The sequence below is a fragment of the Nyctibius grandis genome, chromosome 9, assembly GCF_013368605.1.
Source record: "Nyctibius grandis isolate bNycGra1 chromosome 9, bNycGra1.pri, whole genome shotgun sequence".
NCBI lineage: Eukaryota > Metazoa > Chordata > Aves > Nyctibiiformes > Nyctibiidae > Nyctibius > Nyctibius grandis.
In genome coordinates, this window is record NC_090666.1 from 304,292 (window position 1) to 325,417 (window position 21,126).

At 42.1% G+C, this 21,126-nt stretch overlaps 1 protein-coding gene across 7 annotated transcripts in view; it reads left to right on the forward strand.

The window, feature by feature from the left end:
- CLASP1 (cytoplasmic linker associated protein 1) overlaps positions 1–21,126 on the forward strand; it is a 200,300-nt gene that overhangs the window by 102,627 nt on the left and 76,547 nt on the right. For all 7 annotated transcript variants that reach the window (XM_068407464.1, XM_068407463.1, XM_068407465.1 and 4 more), the window contains 9 exons: positions 396–531; positions 1,586–1,656; positions 2,176–2,235; positions 3,082–3,159; positions 4,977–5,144; positions 5,916–5,965; positions 7,147–7,317; positions 16,879–16,986; positions 20,092–20,259. In XM_068407464.1, the coding sequence (XP_068263565.1) occupies positions 396–531; positions 1,586–1,656; positions 2,176–2,235; positions 3,082–3,159; positions 4,977–5,144; positions 5,916–5,965; positions 7,147–7,317; positions 16,879–16,986; positions 20,092–20,259 (1,010 nt within the window). The remainder of the gene's footprint in view (positions 1–395; positions 532–1,585; positions 1,657–2,175; positions 2,236–3,081; positions 3,160–4,976; positions 5,145–5,915; positions 5,966–7,146; positions 7,318–16,878; positions 16,987–20,091; positions 20,260–21,126) is intronic.

Consider the following 21,126-nt stretch of genomic DNA (forward strand, 5'->3'; position numbering starts at 1 on the left):
AAGCCATTGACCTTCTTGGCCACCTGGGCACACTGCTGGCTCATGTTTAGCCAGCTGTCGAGCAGCACCCCCAGGTCTCTTTCCGCCGGGCCGCTTTCTAACCACTCTTCCCCCAGCCTGTAGCGCTGCATGGGGTTGTTGTGGCCCAAGTGTAAGACCCGGCACTTGTTCTTGTTGAACCTAATGTAAAACACAATGAATGTAAAACACGAGTTTGAAATGAAAGTAAACAAACTATTTTTTGAAACAGGGTGTTCTCTGTCCTTTGGAGTTGGAGAGGAGGTGACAGACGGGAAGAGTGAGATGTCAGATGTGCTTATGTCAGATGTTCTGTAGAAGTCTGACTGGCTTAATGCTCAGCCCACTTACCAGCGTGACTTCATTCTGTTTTACAGACATTTGTCATCAGTTCTGGGAAACAAGTTTGACCATGGGGCAGAAGCCATCATGCCAACAATTTTTAATCTAATTCCGAATAGTGCCAAAGTCATGGCCACTTCTGGTGTCGTAGCAGTTAGATTAATCATTCGAGTAAGTATGCATCGAAAGAGAACAAAATGTTATCGCTCCAAATACTGTGGGGTTTCTGAAAAAAATATGAATGTTACTGCAATGAAAATTAGATTAAGTGCCTGATCTACTTTTCTGATTGTGCTGGGCTTGGCTGTCTCAGATGTCCTGCAGCCTTGTGTAGATGATGATAGATAAGCCCTGCCAAAATAGTAGGAAAAACGTTTCTTTGCACAGTAATATATATTTCCATCCCTCTAAGAGCTGAGCAAACTTTTTTCTTTGAATGGGTTTTAAACCTGCTTTGCAGGACAGACTCATCCTCTTAACTATGCTCTAAAACTCTGTACAGCCAGTGCACATTTCCTAAAACCGTTAGGTCATGGAGGTGACTTCTGCCTGGTGATTCATTGGGGAAGCTGTAGGTCACAGAATCAGAGAATCAACCAGGTTGGAAGAGACCTCTGGGATCATCAAGTCCAACCATTGCCCTGACACCACCATGTCAACTAGACCATGGCACTAAGTGCCATGTCCAGGCTTTTCTTAGAAAACCCCTCCAGAGATGGTGACTCCACCACCTCCCTGGGCAGCCCCTTCCAATGGCTAATGACCCTTTCTGAGAAGAAATGCTTCCTAATGTCCAACCTGAACCTCCCCTGGCGAAGCTTGAGGTTGTGTCCTCTTGTCCTATTGCTAGTTGCCCAGGAGAAGAGGCCGACTCCCACTTCACTACAACCTCCCTTCAGGTAGATAGCCTGATATCTCTCAAGTTGTCGCCACTGACAGTTTAGATCCTCTTGCAGTGACTTCAGCTCCTTGACTCACTGGAGCCTGTCGTTATAGAAGAAAATAAAATACCTGTTAAAGATATTTTAACGGATAAAATACTTTCAATAGTAAAAATATTTGTGTATATCTGTTAGTGTTCCTTTCTTTAGCAGTTCTGTTTTTAAGAATTGAAGAAAATAAGTATTTGCATACTGGGCTCAGGTGGCTGAAGGAGATGGCCTTTCATTCCATGGAACTGTGGTGTAAAGATTTCTTCCTGTTTTTGTTGTTTGTTTTCTTCCAGCATACGCACATCCCTCGATTAATACCCATCATAACTAGTAATTGTACCTCCAAGTCTGTTGCAGTTAGAAGGTGAGCGTTTAGTTTGAATTTATTATCTTTTTTTTACCGGTAAACAGGTTCACATGTACTTTCTGATAACGAAAAGAGTTCATATACACACTTACTAAAGAACACATCTCATTCTCTCTCATGAGCTGGGATCAAATTCAAGGTTAGCTATCTCGTGTAAGCCGCAGCACTGCAGAGAATGCACTTTTCCTCAAAGAAAAATGTTCTTTAAACTAATCTTTGTGCTTGCATATTGTTATAATATCATCATGTTATTTTGACTTCTTTACAGACATGTTCCTTTTATAGTGACACATTTTCTTTAGCCAGTCAGCAGAAGTAGTGTTCTGTGATAGTGTCATCTGGAAGTTGGACTGGATGTGCTAATGGTCCTCTCTGCACTTAAAATCAGGGTTGTTACTGAATTCCACTGTCCCAAAAAGCTTCGTAACGAAAGGTGGCTGTTGTTCAGAGGCAGGTATGGCAAAGTCAGTGTGCCTCTGTTAGAGAACTCAGCATTTCTTCTCTGTCTTCTCTCAGGCGCTGTTTTGAATTTTTAGACTTGCTGTTGCAAGAGTGGCAAACACACTCCCTTGAAAGGTAAGCTCTGAAAACAAGCGGCCTAATTCTCTCCTCCTTGTGTCTAGAGAGGTTAGTTCTGGAGAAAGGATAATCAAAGAGGTGAGATTATATCAGGTAGCTCTAGTAGAGATGTTTTTGCCACAAAAATAGCATGCACATATGTGCACACACACCGTTCATCACTGTTGTTCTGGCAGTCAGAGTTTGGTGAGTCTTGTCTCCTGTGCCAGCCCTGGAAAACGTGGCTGAGTATATCCCTGAACTCAATAGTTTTGTTTTGTTTTGTTTTTTAATCCCTTTTGCACCGTAAAGTAAGATCCCAGAATCACAGAATCAACTAGGTTGGAAGAGCCCTCTGAGATCGAGTCCAACCATTGCCCTGACACCACCATGTCAACTAGACCATGGCACTAAGTGTCACATCCAGCCTTTTCTGAAACACCTCCAGAGATGGTGACTCCACCACCTCCCTGGGTAGAGATGATGAGGTGAAGGCTAATAGACGTCTGTCTGGAGCTTCTGAGGCTTCTACAGTACTTCAAAGTAATCAACAGTAAAAGTAATTGTGGGAGAAGAGACTTTGACATGATTTCCTTAGCCCTAGACTACCCAGGCAGTTTCAATAACTAACTAAAGACTGACCTATGAAGAATGCTGGTTGCCTTTCCTAGTCAGCAACATGGGTGAAATAAAACTGACTTGTAAGAGTAAATAAATAAAGGCTCCAAAGGATTTTACATGGAAATGGGAGGATGTGATGAACTCTTTGTTCTTGGAGACCAAGGCAAAGTCAAAGTAGTGATTTGTTTATAAGTGTGGCGCACCTTTCTGGACTGCTAGATAATGTTTTCCGTCTTATTTCAGACACGTATCAGTGTTAGCTGAAACAATAAAGAAGGGAATTCATGATGCAGACTCTGAAGCCAGGATAGAAGCAAGAAAGTAAGTGGAAGCTGTTGTTGGTGTCTTTTCTTCCTCCCCTTCTTTGTCCCTATTGTGTTGTGAGTCAATGGTATTGCATGTTGGAGAATGAAGTCCAGACAAGTTAAGTTCTCCTGGCAGTTGATGCCAGCTTGCCCTTGGCTTCAGTGGGAGTGTGTACTTCATCAGGAGATGTCATACGAGGTGATCCCATAGGACTGAGTTATATATGTATCACATCTTCTGATGATGCTTGTTTCACTTTGTTCTTGTAATATGTTATTGTCTTTTTATCTGTCTGAGCAGGTAAAATGCTTACGTGAGTTGTTCAAGAGTGTAGAGTTGAGAACTAGTAACCTCGTCTTTCTTTTTGGTGTTTGGGTTGCTTACAGTTGACTGAGATTTCTTCTGTTTAGTACAAAAATACTATTATTTCTAATATATTTTCTTTTCTTTTTGGCCTGTAAGCAAGACTGGGTTATTTACTACTCTTGAAACAGAAGTCCTTATGTTAGTACACTGCTAAGTGGTATCCTGCATTAAGGAGATATTTTATGACACTGAAATAATATCTTTGTGTGTATCTATAGGAAACTTTAATATTTGCAATTAATTTTCTTATGTTGAAGATTTTTTTGCATTTCCATTGATGTGTTTGTACTTGTGGTAGTATGCTCATAATGAGGATCATGTTCTTCTGAACAGAACACTACAGAGGAACATTTTTCTTCAGAAAGAGGATGCTGTAAAACATGAAATCAATGAACAATAAATTTCATTAATCTAAACGGATGTTATAAGCTGAGATGTTTCACAGTATGACTGTTTAAATCCTTTTGAAAGGGAACGTGTCCATCACTGAAAAATACAGTAGGCACTGAGACTTCACAGCAAATGACTAGTTAAGCTGAATAGACAGCAAGGAGAATGGCATGAGACTTCAGAGAGCATGCTTAAGTCTCTCTTCCCATGTTTCTTAATTAACAGTGTGGCTGATTGTAAGGCAGAAATTTATTTCCTTCGAGTGATGAGAGAATGCATGTGACTTCTCTGAGGACTGGCTGTCACACACAAACAATTCTTGATTCATTTGAGCTGGTGATCTTACTCTTAAACTGCCCATTAGTTGCCCCCTGAAAAGTGCTGAGAGTCTTCATCTCCTTTGTGATGAGAGTGAATGGTGTTAGCCATCAGCCAGGAGATTTGGACCAGAAAGAAATTCTTCCTTCATCTTAAAATGCTTTTTTATTTTCAGACTGATTGTAAGTCTATAGGAGCACCTGTTTTCCTTGTTACTTCTTCCCAAAAAGACAGTCAACGGCCTCAACTCAGTACAAAAGATGTGTCTGCAGCATTGCAGAAGTGCTGTTTGTTAAACTTGAGGAAGCAAACACCACCAGCTGGTGGTTTCCTGGGTCAGGCCCATGCGTGCGTTCTGCTTTTGGCGTGTTTTTGAAGTAGCTGTTGAGCACCCGGGCCCAAACTAGAATCAGTCTAGTGGGGCTGCCATCTCCCATGTACAGTAGACAGCCAGAGGGATGAGGGTTTCTGCTGTAATAAAGCTTTTTTGGACTACTTGTGTTCTGACAATGCACCAAATGGTGCGTTCCTCTCTTCGTATTTTCATTTGGTTTGCCCTCTGTGTGGCTGTTGGAGCAATACAATGGGTTGAAAGAAGTGATATGTCTTAAGTGTGTCCTAGGGGCAGTAGGTGGTTCAAATGACTGGGCTAATGAGCCCACTAATGCCAGTAGTGAAAAGGGCTCTAACTGTGTCTGTGCTCCACTGCCCCTAAAACACGACAAGGGAATGTTCACGGTATTGTGCCTTGCTTCCAGGTGTTACTGGGGTTTCCACAGTCACTTCAGCAGAGAAGCAGAGCATTTGTACCACACCTTGGAGTCCTCCTACCAGAAGGCCCTGCAGTCGCATTTGAAGAACTCTGACAGCATCGTGTCTTTGCCCCAGTCAGATCGCTCCTCCTCCAGCTCCCAGGAGAGTCTCAAGTAAGTCCTTTGATGTCACTACCTCTCAATTTAAACAACTGCAGATAGCTCCACTGAATTGGAGGGAACCATCGCATTGCTTTGTCTCATCTGGTCATCGTTTGGCCTCAACACTTGGTTATTCTAAACATTGTATTAAAATAAAAAGCCAGCAAAACCTGTTACTGCCTTTTAAAAAAAATCATATTGACTCCATAAATAATTCTCTATGAAGCTTTTTGTGCTCAGCTGATACTGTTAGTCATTCCTTCCAGGTGTGCTTAAAACAATGCTTGTATTAAAATTCTGTGTTTAGCATTAATCCTAGAGGTGTAAGTCTGCCTCTTTCTATATAAGAGAAAAAAACCCAACTAAACTAAATTTGAGTTGTAACTGCAAAATCAATATGTAACTCTTCTGTTGAGTGTGTGTATTTTAGCTTCTCTTAGAGATACAGTCAACTTAGGATCCAGATGTCTGCAATTTAAATGTTAGACCTATATGAAAAATATCCATAAATTATTAGTGTAACTTTTAAAGTCTACAAAAAGTGTTCTTAAAAATACCTTCTTGCTCAAATAATGTACATGCTCATTGTTTTCTTAGTGCTTTTGTAAAGAATTTCATGGTGGTGCTGCATTTATTCTTAAACAATAAGCTTTGTTAGTCTATTCCTGTATATAAATAACTTACTAACTAACTCAATTGTGTACTGAGGGAACAGAGTAGCACTGGTACTGATGACTATGAAATACCAGTTTTGTTTTAATAAATATTTATATTAACTTTTAGCCGCCCGTTGTCTGCCAAAAGAAGTCCTACTGGAAGTACTACATCTAGAGGTGAGAACGGGAGCTGAAAAACACACTCAGGTGTTGCTGAGAAAATGTGTTGAATTAGAATGAGAATTTCAGACACTATAGTATGCAAAGAACAACTTTGATCACTGTTTACTGCTCCTTAAAATGGCAACTTATTATGTAAAAATTTTAATTAGTTTTGGGTTGTCCACCACTTTCTGTGCATCAACTGCTGATATAATGATGCTTTTGAAAGTTGATAAATCTGTTATTGCTTGCAGCTGAAGGGAAGGCTACAAAGCCTTGAAAATTGTAGCCAAGGTATGTTTAGCTGTGCACTAGCTGCAATAAACTACTGCTGACTCTAAGACATACAGCTACATGGTCTAATGGTGCATTCAGCTTTACAGTTTTCTGTCCTGTATTTTCTGTGGTTTCAGCACTTACTGGAGGCATTTTCTGCACACAAGTCCTACAGTGTTAAATTCCATCTTGTTGCTAATCTGTTTTTACTATTAGATGGAATATTTAGGTATTGCTTTTCTATCCTAAGTAAAGGTGTAAAATAATCTAAAATAGTAAATGTTAATACAGAATATAAGACAAAACTTTGTTGGCAGAAGATAAGCTGCCTTCTACACCTGACCAAGATTGGGTTCTGGCTGGTTTGTGTGTACACTACACACTACTGAGACCTTTGATTCAAGGAGATAGTGGTGTGGAACCTACTTGATTGTGCACACAAATGCACGTTTGCTTGCAGCTGAATAGACAAGCTTCATGCTTACATCAACAAGTGATGGGAACAGCAGTCCTCGTGACAAGATGTGTTGAGGAGGAAGTTAGTAGAAGCTGGACTGAAGGACCTGCAGGTCTGTTTTGGCCAGCAGCTCACAGGCTGGTGATGGGTGCTGTGGTCAAACTTTCCCACCTAGGTTCTGTTAGAAACTTCTTTATTACTGGCCTGGCAGCCTTTTCGATCTCAGCATTTAGGTTAGTGTCTGGTAAAGTTCTTAGAGGTAGCATCAGGTCAGCATTGAAATCTCTTTGCAGGCAGTGTGGGGAAGCCTACATTGCCCTGGTAAAGTGTTCTTAGTTGAGGTATTTCAGTGCCAGCAGGAAGCGTTAAAATTAGTGCATTAAACTGCTTGTCAGGCTCTTTGAAGCACACAGCTCAAAAAAATTAATCTTCTTTGTTCTGGATCTCCCACTCCCATCTGCAGCGTCTACAGTAAGTACAAAATCTGTGTCAACACCAGGATCTCTGCAGCGATCCCGCAGTGACGTCGATGTGAATGCAGCAGCTAGTGCCAAGTCAAAAGTGACGTCTTCTGGAGCATCCACCCCCTTCAGTTCTGCTGCAGCCTTGCCCCCAGGCTCATACGCATCACTAGGTAAATCTACATGTTCTTCTACTCTTGCAGTTAGCTTGCTTTACTAGCAGAAAGTGCCTCGTAGTTTTATTTGAATATTAAACTCTAAGTAGAAGAACATACCTCTGAGATAGTTACCAGCTCTCCAGGATCAGTGTGCAATCTCTTGCCCCTTGGGACTAAGGAAAACATTTTCAACAGAACTGACTTGAAGCAACTTCTTAGGTTTTGAATTGTTTAATAGTCTGCGTCTCACTCTTCTTTCTGGGGAAAAGCAGATCTTATTCTGATTCTGGAATGTTGTTGAGGAAGATACTGCCCAATTCCTTTTGGCGTTTCTCCCTGTCTCTTTCCCTTCTCTTCTTTCCCTCCTTTCCTGAAACTGATTTTCCATTAATTGTTTTATGCTTTAAATAGTATGTCTTAGTTGAGTTTGATCGCTTTCTTTTTTACAAAAGAGAAAGGCGTAGAAGCACTGAGGAGAAGTCGGCCTTCCTGTTTCACCACACAGGATATAAGTATCCGTTCCTTAGGGTGACTCTTGGTGGATTACAGCCACATGTCACATTTTTCTCTCAAAGCATCATATATCGCTTTCAGGTGCCCCAGGGTTTCCTTGCAGCAGTTTGCATTTGATCTTTCTCTCCTGGAGATGCCATTGAAGGAGGCTTGGAGGAGGAAATGCAAGGTGGTGACTGACACTGTAATTGCAGAGCTTCAACTCGGTTATCAGCAGAGCTGATCAGCTGCGCTAGTTTCTCATTCTGCTGGTTTCATGCTAATCTAATTCCAGACTTTTCATCGATTTACCTTTACAAGAGGAAGAAAAAAATCAGAGATCGGTGATCTTGATTTAAGCTGTGTAGATGGTCTTCACTGAGTCAGTTGAAAAGTTGCTTCTTCTTACTGGAAGGGAATTGCTCTTTAGTCTGATAAAACAGGTGTGGTGAATTGTGTAGGGATGATTTCTATAGATTCCTCTTGTAGACAGGTTTCCTTCATCTCAGAAATATTTTACCTTGGCTTAAATGTGTTGGTTGTATTTGGTTCAGAAGTTGAATTCTTATTGCGATATGAATTGTTCAGATTTGGTTCAAGATTTAGATACATTGCAGAGAAAAGGTAACTTCAGAATATGAAGTTGGTTGCCTAATAGTGTCCTTTCGAGCTTACCAGTGCACCCATTTTTCAGTCACGCTGCGTACTGGCTTCAGTGGCAAAACTGCTTTCAAACAATCCTATGTCATGAGGAAGAACAGAAGGGAGGGGGAAGGATCTACTAAAGTTGGCTTTGTGTCCTTGAAGCTGGGAGACTGACAACAGTGTTGGTCTTGCTCTTAAAACAGACTGTAGGAGAAAAGCAGCAGATGCAAACACGGCTGCTACTAAAGGAGCTGCTTCCTTTTGAGCTAGTAGGGACAGTTGTCATCTGTGCATTCCTGTGAGAGAAACGGTGAGACAAACAAAGAAAACAGAGTTTGGCCAAGGTTAGTTGTTGCAGGAGGGAAAACCTGCAAGCGTGTTCTTCAGATACATCAAGCTTTGACTTGCTGCTCAAACTTTTTTCATTTCTTCAATTGTGTTAACTTTTTTGCATATTTCTGTAGCTAATATATAGTGCCCACTTCTGTTGATGTTACTAATTTTCCCTGTTAATCCTTTCCTTATTTTTTTTTAATTTGCCTAAAGATGGTACTACCACTAAAGCTGAGGGTAAGCAGTATCTCTGTGTAACTGAGGTGTGTCCACAGTCGTACCACCCTACCTGGTCTCTGTTCTCAAAGTGTTATCTGATTCTCATCCATGTTCACTGGTGACCTGCATGAAGTGTTGCATGGTTGTCCTGCTCATTTTGATGCCATGGGGTATTCTTCACTTTCTCTTCAAGCTCCTCCCTGCTAATAGGCACTAGTCTGCTTGTATGACTTCTGGTCGCAAAGCTGTGTGGAGGTCTCTGTGTTTAAAGTACTGCTTTGGGTTGAAGGTGACCTGTGCACAGATTAAAAAAAAAAAAAAACCAAACCAAAAAAATAACCCAGGCCTTGTGTTTTCTTATTCCATGATGTGTAATGGTTTGCTGTGTTTTTCCATCCAAAGCTCAGGTCGCAACTGCCAAATGCTTTCGGGAAGAGACCGGGCAGCAAGAGAATTGAATGAGATGATCACATGGCAGAAAAATGAGGACAGTAAACAAGGATCTCTAGGGAAGGAATATTTAGTCAACCTCTTTAAACCTGAGCTCTCTCTTTTTGTTGTTAACTGTCTGAGTGATATGGCTTAGTCTAACACAGTTGGAGGAAAGGCTTTTTTTCAAGAACACTGAGCCTGCTAGTTTGGGAGGGCTCCCAGTCTGGTTCTCTGGCTGGTTGTCAGAGCTTGTTCTTTATTTCTCTCAAGGAAAAAAGATTACTGGGAAATCACTTTTTTCTGAGGTAGGCAGGAATTGAAACCAAGAATGCCTTCTACACATCATGAAGACACCACACCCCCCAACAAACCCATTTTTTCGTGATGCAAGTCTCTTTTCAAGGGATCTATTACTGTCTTGTGGGGCTATGCTCGTACCCTTGATGGCTGCTTGTGTTTGGATGTGGTGTTCTTGGAAGTGCTGCTGTTTTGTTCTGACGTGTGTGTTTTGTCCTTACTATTATGGATGCATTGATTTATTTAGAGAGAAAGGTCTCTGCTGTTTTCGGAACCGACGCTTAATCTTAGTGTTGAGAGATGAACTGGCTCTGCATTGTGGGCAAGTGTTTGTGCTTTGTGAGCTGTCAGGGATAAGGAATATGAAGCTGGCCTAAACACCTGTATTTCTAAATCGGTGGCAAATTAGCTGCAAGTTCCAGATTGTTGTAATCCTGAGCTTTTTTATTCATTGCTGACCCTTCTTTTTCTCTTTTACCTTCCCCCCCTAGTTCTCAAACCTTTCTATTTTTGTCCTAACTTTGAAATGTTGAAAGTTTAATGTTAATTTATGAAATACCCTATGCAGGTCTCAGTCCTCTCCTAGGCTGTAGTAATATTTGTGGAGGCCTGTTCCAACAGCTGTCCTCTGGAATACCTTTATTTTTAATTTATTAAATGCTTCATTGTCATCATGCAGAAGGGTGGGGTTTCTTGTTTGATTAGGTTGTTTTTTCAATTCGACTACATTGGAAGCAGATTTGATTTGGTAAAAAACTATAATAGAAACCAGCAAGTTGCTTGGAGGGAAAGACTGTGAGATGAAGTTTCAGAAAAGGAGTTTTCAATTCCCCTCGTGTTAAATACCAGATCTCATCTCGTCCTTTTGCTGTAGGATTCTTTTTTTCTGAGGGAGTGAGGATCAGGGAGGATTATAACAACATGGCACACTACAGCCAGAGCACTTGAAGGATGAGTTTAATCACTGTTTGAAACTCTTAATCTTTTTTTTCCCTTTGTAGAGACAGTTAAGGGAGAACCAGCCTTTGTTCAGGATTTGGTGTGTCCTGCAGATGAGGGCTGAGGAAGGTCTTCTGCCAACTCTCTGATCTTTCAGAGTTTGCCAGGAGCTACAGGGAAGGCCAGACTTTATATTCTTGGCATAAATGTAAAAATTAAGGAGGTGAGGGAAGAGAAAAAACATCCCCTTGCTCTGGAGATACCTGTGTGTGCAAGAGCAGATCTTTGAACATAAAGCAGAAAGTCCATCCACACCCGTGCCCCTGGTTTTATTGCAGGTCACCAGTAAGTAATTTAAGAGCAAATCCCTGTGGTTTTTTGTGTGGTTCATCTTGTTGTTAAATCTGCAGTCTGGTTCCCATCATGGCTTTCTCTAGCTACAGCGTAAAAGGTCAGCACCTTCCCCTCAGCCGGGAGCCAGCATTGTGCGAACTTGGCAGCTCCCCTCTGCTTTGCCCTCAGTTCTCCTCAGTGTTTTGTTTTGGAGCCAGACATCTCAAAACAGGAGCAAGAGAGAGTGGGTTATGCCGAGTATCAGTCCTTTGGTTTTAAGTAGTGTCATCCCAAGACTGGACATGGCACTTAGTGCCATGGTCTAGTTGACATGGTGGTGTCAGGGCAACGGTTGGACTCGATGATCCCAGAGGTCTCTTCCAACCTGGTTGATTCTGTGATTCTGTAATTGACAGATGCTGTTAAAAAGCACTTCCTTATGGAGAGGTAGCGTGAGTCTATATCCCACTTAAATCTGTGCAGGTCTTCTGCTGTCTCTGGGCTGTGAGGCTGTGTCTTTGTGCAGTGCACAGTTACGTCTTGATTGCCCAGACCCTTCATGTGTGGGTATCACTCAAAGTGAGCATCAAGACAAGCCCTTCAGATGAGCCTTTCCCAAAAAGGGGAAGCACAAATGCTGCTCTGTCCTGAAATTGGCAAGTTTAAAACAAAATAAACAGTTTCCAGAGTAAGTGGCACAAGTTTTATTAGTTTTTATTATTCACCAGAAAGGAAATAAAATCTGGTTTATGATGGTTTTCAGATAGCAGACCTTTCTTTGAGCCTAAGTTCAGTTAGACATCTTGAGCCTTTCCAAAGGCTTTGGGAATAACACAAGGTTTATGAAATCATCATTGCTGTTTTCTTCTCTGCCTTAAAGCTCTTCCTTGGCCTCAAGGACAAGAACTGATTCAAAAGTTTGACTGAACATGGTATCTTAAATGGAAATACTCAGATAGTAGGTTTCTTTGTTCTCTTGGTCCATCCCTGACTTGATTTGCCTGTGCTTGTTGATGTAGGGCAAAGAGGTGCCACTGTTGTTCCCTCAGCCTTCTACTTTGGAGGGAGTTCTTGTGCAAAACCCAAAGGCATCATATGCTGGTGGTTTCCAGTAAGAAGATTCTTGGGGGAAATTATGGTGCAGAATCAGGCCTTATACTAGTATGGTGGACATACGCTAAATGTGCATGGAAATTGTACCATGCTTGTTGTAAAAAGTTGTTTACAGATTTATATGTAAAGCATGTTTTTAATTGATGTATGAATATCTCACAGATGCCCATGTGTCATTTAGCAGTGACATGGCTAGGGAGGTCCTAGAGGCTCTTTTAGGAATGTTTTCCTCCAAGCGAGGGGAAAAACCCAGTTCTGAGTAACCTAAATGCATTAACCTGATCCATGGAGAGACCATTAGCATCCCAGTGCTTCCATATATAACTTGTGTGGTTGTAGGTATCGTTATTCACAGCGTGGAACTGATTAAACTCAGTTGTGGAGCTCTTACAGACCATTTCTAGACTGTTTGAAAGTCATTTTCCTCAGTGCAGTGTACAGGCTGGCTCTCACAAAGCCTGTGTCCGTTCTGAGCACTAAGGATGGAGATGCTGAAGTATCCTCCCAGAGCAGCTCAGAAGAACGCTGCTGGGTGAAGCCTCCTGTAATGCCAAAATATTATCATAGAATCTTCCTTTCCTTGTTCCTTTTTAAAAAAAACAACTTTCCAAGGTTTAGACATATGTTAGGCATTTTAAGGTTGGTTCTGGTCCATTGATTGTTGTCAAAACTGACAGTAACTTTAAAAAATAAAACCAAAACGCCCTAAAAAAACCCCTCACAAATGATTTCTTAACACAAAGCATTTATATGGAGGCTTTCAAAATCCTTTCCGTACCAACAGTGATGTGTCACATGTCAGATTTAGATCAAGGGCTTTTTTATGGAAATACTTCTATGGTTTTTGGAAACTAGTTGGGGTGGTCTTGATCTGTTCCTTTGCTGTGCTACTGTTGTCAGGAGGCAGTAATTCTTTTAAGAGGAGCAGAAAAATAATGATTATGAAATATGAATTGCTGCATCTACAGTTTGAGCTAAATATGGAAACAAACCCACTTGAGAGCAAAAAAGCTTTGGGGGGGGGGGTGTTCCTTTGAGTTTAACAACAACAAAAAAGTCTGAATAAATTATTTGATATGTTATTTACAGTCTTGCTTGAAATTAGTTTTTCTGTCTGGGGTAGAATCATAGGGATAAAGCCACACATAGCCTATGTGCGAATGACTCTTGGATGAGAATGCAGACTCTTTGCAGGTGAAATCCTTAAGGGAGTGTAGTAGAGATGCTTGTATAGATGAACTTCTATCTATACATGCTGTACTTGGTATAATATATATTAAAAACCTTGAGATTTTCAAGCCAGACAAATATTGATCCACCTTACATTACTATAAAGCAAACAGGTTTTGGATATCATAAGACTAATATAAAAGTTGTGCCTGTGTGTGAAGATCAGTTAACATACGAAACACCCCAGATGTAGGAAAAAATAAATACATATTTTTTAAAGTTCAGAAGATAAAACTTTGGAAAGTATATTAAGAATTCATACTTCAAGGAATACATATAACTGGTATTAGATGGCACTCTTTCCTTGTTACTGTGTGAAGAATTTGACCTTGGAGAGGCATGTTTTACTTTATCCCATGGACTTTAAAAAATAAAGTCCTCCTAGGGCGAGCTGGTACTGTGCTATCACAGTATTCATACCATTACATCATTTTTGTCATGAATTTCTAGTTTCTGCTCTTCCTGTTATCATTGGCACAACACAAGTCCAGCGCAGCGTTAGTTCAAATGCTTGTCAGCCTTTTTAGAAGGATGAGAAAACCAGTATCAGTGTTGTGACTGTGCCTCCTGTGCAAGAGCTGTCATCCCACGTTGTTCTCCATGACATCCGTTAGGCCAAAATCAGTTTGCAAATCTACCAGTCCAAAGGGAAGCAGAGGTTTGTTCCTCTGGGCATTCATTCATTCAGAAACTGCTGAAGTTGGTAGGAATCTGTCCACTGACTCTCAGGGGTTTCAAAATAGCACTGAGTGCTCTGTTTCTAATCCTGCTGATAATCACATGTTAATTAAGTTTGACCCTTTGGTTCGTTTTTCTTTCTTAAAGCCCCCAAAATTGGTATCAGAAGCTAATCTTGGTTTCTCTTTATTATTTTAGGCTTTGTATTTTCTAAGGTGGGAGAGTCACTTATTACATATCGTTCCAGTTTTCTCCTTGTTCTTAGTCACGTGCTGATAAAGGAAAAATAAAGATGTTGTAGATGCAGGAAGAAGAGAAAATTTTGAGGATCTTACGAGTGGCCTGTGCATAAGAGGAGAAGACAGCAGTCCCTTCTCGCTCATTCTTGGCCCATACGCATCACCAAGTGTGTTTTCCAATACTGTCTGTTACTTTGTGTGATGTTGAATTTCAGCCTGAGCTACTCTCCAGGGCTTTCTGCAATGCCAAGGCTTTCTGTTGGCATTCTGGAAGGATGTAAGTTAATTCCATTACTGGTTCCTAAGACGGGTCAGGTTTAACTTCTTGTCTTACTGTTTTGTACTCCTGCTGCCACCAGTGATGCCCTCTTGATGTGAGAAACAAAAGGAAGCTGAGGGAGCTGGGGGTGTTTAGCCTGGAGAAGAGGAGGCTCAGAGGTGACCTTAGTGCAGTCTACAACTACCTGAAGAGAGGTTGTAGTGAAGTGGGAGTCGACCTCTTCTCCCAGGCAACTAGCGATAGGACAAGAGGACACAGCCTCAAGCTGCACCAGGGGAGATTTAGGTTGGACATTAGGAAGCATTTGTTCTCAGGAAGGGTCATTAGCCATTGGAAGGGGCTGCCCAGGGAGGTGGTGAAGTCACCATCTCTGGATGTGTTTAAGAAAAGACTGGACATGGCACTTAGTGCCATGGTCTAGTTGGCATGGTGGTGTCAGGGCAATGGTTGGACTCGATGATCCCAGAGGGCTCTTCCAACCTCATTGATTCAGTGATTCTGTGAAGCCTTGAGGCTCCTGACAAGAGCGCGAGGTCCTTCTGCCTCCTCCCCCACGCACGCCTGCTTTGAAGCCTGCGGTGGGGTTTGGGGTACGTGCCTTGTGGCAAGTCACACAGTGGCTCTGCTCGTGTGTTTTTACCTGTGCGTGTGCTGGACTTGCAAGGGAGGGGAATGGGCCAGCAAAGAGCTATAGAGCTGTCTCTGGGTTGTGTATCAGGCTGACCATTGGTAAGGGGCAGATAACATCCTAGAGCAGAGGAGAGCTGCAGCCTTGCTGGTGGTAAGAAGACCTTAGTAGCCAGTTTCATGGCTGGGCCCACGTAGATGTGCTCAAGACTTGTTTAGTTGAGCCAGTAGTTAAGAAGTGGTTTGCTTATATTTCCCCAGTTTTACTCTAATGGTTTCTTCTATGTCTCGTCTACAAACAGTTGTTTGAATGTAGATCTCTCTATCTTGCCTACTGAGCTATTTTAAAACTAGATGCTGATGGAGAGGTCAGGAGTACAGCTGTCTTCTAGGCATCTTCCCCTGCAAACAAGTCTAGGCTTTCTTCTCCAAGTTAAACATCTCCTTGTCACTTTGTGTCTATCAGAAACTTGCAGACCACGTTATGAATATTTTGAGAGCTCAGAGAAGAGCAGAGCTCTCAATCCGTTCAGCCTGGGCTGCTTGCCATTGTCTTGTCCTGCATGTGTACCTTACGTGAAGTGATTTTTTTTTTTGGGTGGGAAGTGTATATCTCCCTGTTCATATTTCTCTGTATGCTTATGGTGGAGACAAAGGGCAGGAGATGAATATCTATAACCGGTGGGTGCAGTTGTTTAGACTCTTCTCTTACCTGTTGTGGTTTTTTTCCTTTTATTATTGTGACTGAAACTCGAAGTCATCCTCTGAATGCAGGGTAGCGCTGGCGTTAGTCCTGAGAAACAGCTTCAGATTTGGCTGAGAACTGAGCTGTTGAAAAGTGCTAATGGACTTTCTTTGTGTTGCTCTTAATTATCATTTCTTTCCCATTAACTAGAGACAGATAATGGAAGCTTAGCACTGGAAAGAACATTCTGTAGGAACCAGCCCTGCCCCGGGAAGGGGATGAACTGATGACCCTGTAAGCTTTTTCTAGCTCAAATTTCTGTGGCTTTTTCATGAGGAAAGGACAGAAAAGGACCAAGAACACTCTGAGACTTTATTCTCTACTTAAATAAAGAGCAGGCACACAGAATCATTTTTCCACAACGTTGGTTGTGTTAAATGAGACTCTCCATTACAAGTAAAGTAACACTGATCTCGGGATAAATGTGAGGGATCTGTAAACAGCAGGGAAAACTCCACGAGCCTGAACTAAAAGCGTAGTTGGGCTGCGTTGACAGAGCCTTGCAGGAGTGCGTGTAGAGCGGGATAGAAAGCGCTGACCCGCTCATTGGAGACCCCAGCGATGGAGTTTGTGGGGGCATCCATCACACCCATCTCCGAAAGAACGATCGCCGTGTCAGAAAGTAATAACCTGATATAGGAAACAGCATTTAGGAGACTGAGGTTTTTGTCGAACCTTTGTAAAGAAGCTGCTATAGAACAGACGCGAAGGCTATAGAGAGGTAATATTTTTGAATTAAACAGGCTGATAGCGTAACAGAAAGCAAAGAAGTGTTTGGACTCGTGGACTGTGACTGTTTCCCTGCGTCTCAGCCAGTCTAATGAAAGATGTTGCCTCTCCCTGTAGAGTTTTTCTTTTGTGCCCTGGTTAATGGTGGGAATAGCAGCCCTGCGAGCGTAGAACAGCGCGTTAGGCACTACTGCTGCCTTTGCAAGAAACCTAACGACAGTGTGATTGTCTTTGTATTCCTCCAGGTCGGGTTCGTACGAGGAGACAGAGCTCTGGCAGTGCCTCAAGCGTCCCCTCAACGCCTGCTGACACCCGAGGCCGCAGCCGGGCTAAAGTAGTTTCCCAGTCCCAGCGTAAGAAGTGTTTTATTTTGGGGGGAACGGAACAAATAGTTATTAATACATTTCTCTTGAATTTTGTGGTGGCATCAGCTGAGGATTGGGCTCACTTCTGTTGATAACGTCAGTAGCTGACTGCTGTCCTGGGTTCTTGCCCTGACAAGCTTCTCCTGCTTATGTGACTGTATTTCTGTATGTGTAACTCGTGAGCTGGCTACAGTTAATGTGGTTTGGCATCAGTTTAAAACAGGACGTCACCTATTTTGTGTAGATACTGGTGAGATGGTTCTACTCTCTGATTCATGTGACACATCTGCACTCTCTGGCTCCCTGGCAAGGGAGGGTTTTCCTCTAGGAGCCATACATACGGTGCTGCTGCATATTTGTCATGTGTATCTAAGGAGAACTGTGTCACTCAGACTTTAAAAGGAATTGGGGGGAGGGAGAAAGCCACTCGAGTTTTGAGGACCTTCAAAGCTCGTGGGTAAGAGGAGATGGGTTTGTGGAAAGACCTGTTTGTTCTGAGGACTTGTCTTGCTTTCAGCCTCTATTTAAAAGCCCTTCTCTGTTCACGCTCTCTTTGCTTTGCTTTGTCATGCTAGAGGGATGGGGAAGCAGTTTCTAGCATTGTGTTAGGCTGGGAGAGCTGAAGAGAGAAGTATTATATTCAGGATGGGGCCTTTACATTGAGGTCATGAAGGAATTTGGGCTTTGGTATGCTGATCTAAATAGATTTCTTCAGTTTTGAACCTAAAGCTGAACCAAAGCCAGAAATGACTTTTTATCCTAAGTTTAGTTTGGTGAAAAATGATCAGATCAGCTGAGACAAGTCTCAGAAGTATTTAAAGAATAGTTGCATATCCAAAGGTTTCAAAGATGATGGGCTTAAATTTTTATAGAATATTTTATAGAATGTCTTATGAAGCTTTAGGATGGTCACATCTGAACCTGCTCCCTTGGTCTAGTTTGCTGAATCCCGATTCCAACCTAGCCCAGCCAGATGGGATCTTTATCCTTAAGCCAAACATTGCATGAAATAATTTATGAATTCAGATACAATATGGTCACAGGACCAAATTCCCCATGCCCACACAGCGGATAACCCTGTTGCAATTTTGCAGACTGGGCTGGGGTGTAATTTAGAGCAGAACTTGGGTCTCAGGGCATTGGTTGACATTTAGCTAAGAAGCTGATCAGCCTTGGGAAATGGTTAGTTGGATCTGCATGTTAACTCACTGCGTTCTGCAGAGGCTTTGGGAGTGACATGTTTGTGAATAAATCTGTCTGGATTGTGTATAGCATAAACTGCATGCTGAACGCTGTGTTGTCTTGCTGTCTTTTAATCCACTTTTTGCCTGTGCTTTGGTCTGCCCTCATAATCAAGGATCGAGATCAGCTAATCCTGCTGGTGGTAAGAAACATTTTCCCTTTCTTGCTTTCTCACGTTATTGCCTTCACATTTTTTAACTGCTAAGCTTTTAGCTTCCCTCACCCTCTCCTAACTATGAGGCTTTAAAAGCATTTCCTTAAAGTTATAAATCCCAAGGATTTTGCTTTCTCAGAGTAATCAAACATGGTAAGCGTACATTCTGCACATTGAAGCTGGCTCATTGCTGCAGCTTAAACCCCAGGTGCTAAATTCTTCTTCCAGTTACTTCAGTGCAACCCTGAAGAAGCAAAAAAGAGTCTTGAATCTATTAGTGTCACAGTCCTTTGTGATTACCTTTAAGCTAGCATTACTTAATTTTCAAACAATATAGCAAATGAAGATCCACAGAAGTATTATTCAACTCATTGAGTGAGCAAGACTGTTTCAGATAAAAATATCTGCTGCAACTGGAATGTAAATAACGGAAATAACTCTTGGTTAGTTGACTGTCTTGCAGACAACGTGGCTTAGAACAAATGTAAACTTGCCATTGACTATTCAAACAGACAAGGCAAAATAAAACAGGCCAACTACTCAATGGGCTAAAATTTTTCTCCAGCTGAAAAATAATTGAATAGTTTAGCTTCAAGCAGTCAGACCCAAGTGAGACAGCATCTCTACAAATGTGACAGGCTCACTCGGCTTACCCTTTATTGTGCTGATATGCTGCTATTGAAATGGTATTTTTTTTTTCAATTTTCCTTCACTGAGTTATTGCAGGAAGGTAACACCACCACTGCAGCGTGGCATGAAGATGCCTGAGCTACCTCGCAGCAGCTCATCTGTACCAGAAGCCGGCTTGCTGCAGCACAGCGCTCCACACGGCCTCATCTGCGTTGCTTCGCGAGAGGGTGAAGCAGCCCGTGAACTCCGTGCTGCTGCAGCAAGGCTGCTTCTGGCACCTCCATGAGCTCGTGTAAAGCCAGACGGGGTGTTCATACGCTGCAGTGGCTGCTTTGGGCTTGATCCCAGCTGGGCAGCGTGGTTCATATAGGCAGGGTTGCTCATGGCAGTGTCTATTGCCCATGGGCTTTCCTCAGTCTTCACAAAATCACAGAATCAGCCAGGTTGGAAGAGCCCTCTGGGATCATTGAGTCCAACCATTGCCCTGACACCACCATGGCAACTAGACCATGGCACTAAGTGCCATGCCCATTCTTTTCTTAAACACCTCCGGAGATGGTGACTCCACCACCTCCCTGGGCAGCCCCTTCCAATGGCTAATGACCCTTTCTGAGAAGAAATGCTTCCTAATGTCCAACCTGAACCTCCCCTGGCGCAGCTTGAGGCTGTGTCCTCTTGTCCTATCGCTAGTTGCCTGGGAGAAGAGGCCGACTCCCACTCTGCTACAACCTCCCTTCAGGTAGTTGTAGACTGCACTAAGGTCACTATTCCTAATAGAGGCCAGGATGCCATTGGCCTTCTTGGCCACCTGGGCACACTGCTGGCTCATGTTTAGCTGGCTGTTGATCAGCACCCCCAGGTCTCTTTCCACCGGGCCGCTTTCTAACCACTTCTTTCTAACCACCGTCTTGTTCGAAAGCCCGTGGGAAACACTCCTTTTACTTTTCTGAGTGATTTCAATCAAATTCTTAGATAGAGCTGATTGTGTTCCAGTTTTGCTGTCAAAGTATTAAAATCTTGGGGCTTTTTAATTGGTTTTTTTTTCCTTATTTCTGGTTCTGTTCTAGCTGGTAGCCGGTCTAGTTCTCCGGGTAAGCTGTTAGGAAGCGCCTATGGTGGCCTGAGCGGTGGAACGTCCAGAGCCCAGCCAGTGCCATCATCTTCAGAGAAGCGCAGCAAGATCCCTCGGAGCCAGGGATGCAGTCGAGAGACAAGTCCCAACAGAGTAGGACTAGGTAAGAACAGTCACTGCAGTGACATGCTGACTGGTGTGGTCGGAGGAGGGACTTCCCTGTTAACTAGGAAACTGTTTATGTGTTACTGTTGTTGTTCTGAGTTTTTCAGCTGGCAAGTTAATGTGTTTGTGGTTTGTAGGAGAGTAATTTTAATCTTCCAGGTTGAGCTATAGTTTCAAAGTAGGCCTAAAGATGTCATAAGATGTCTTCTGTCTCAAGTTCAACATCAGCGATGGTATTAGATCAAGCAGCAAAAATAGTTGGCGTGAATAACCATCGCAGCAAAAATACCTCATTTGGCATCAGCGGCTTAGTCCTAAAATGAGTTGAGCAATCTTTACAGTCAGTTGGAGTCAAGGACAAAGAGCACCTTCTTGGATTATTTTCGAAATTTTTCAGCTTAAATGGTTTGCTTCTCTTATCCTTAATATCTTGGAGCCACTTTCTTAGATGATGTTTTAGACTTATGCTTTAATTGTTCTGCTTCCAATATTCTTGTCTCAGTGACTGTTATGTAAATATTCTATCATAGTTTGTATTTTCAAATTTATCAACAGACTCATTTTTTTGAGTCACGTGAGTAAGCATCATTATACATAAACTTTTATGTATCTGAATTGAGGTGAAAGGGTATTGTGTGCTGTCTGAACAAGTAAATACCATTTTCATTTTTAAATAGAAATGTTTTCGTAAGTTTGAAGCTTATGTGGAGGCAGAACACTTCAAATAATACTGTTACTGAATTATTGTGTATCCCCAAAGAATTTACTAGTAGGATGCAATTGATTGAAATTATAGCCCTACTGTTGTCAATTAAATTTTTAACTATTGCCTTAGCAGTTTTATTTTAAATTTAAGCTACCTTTC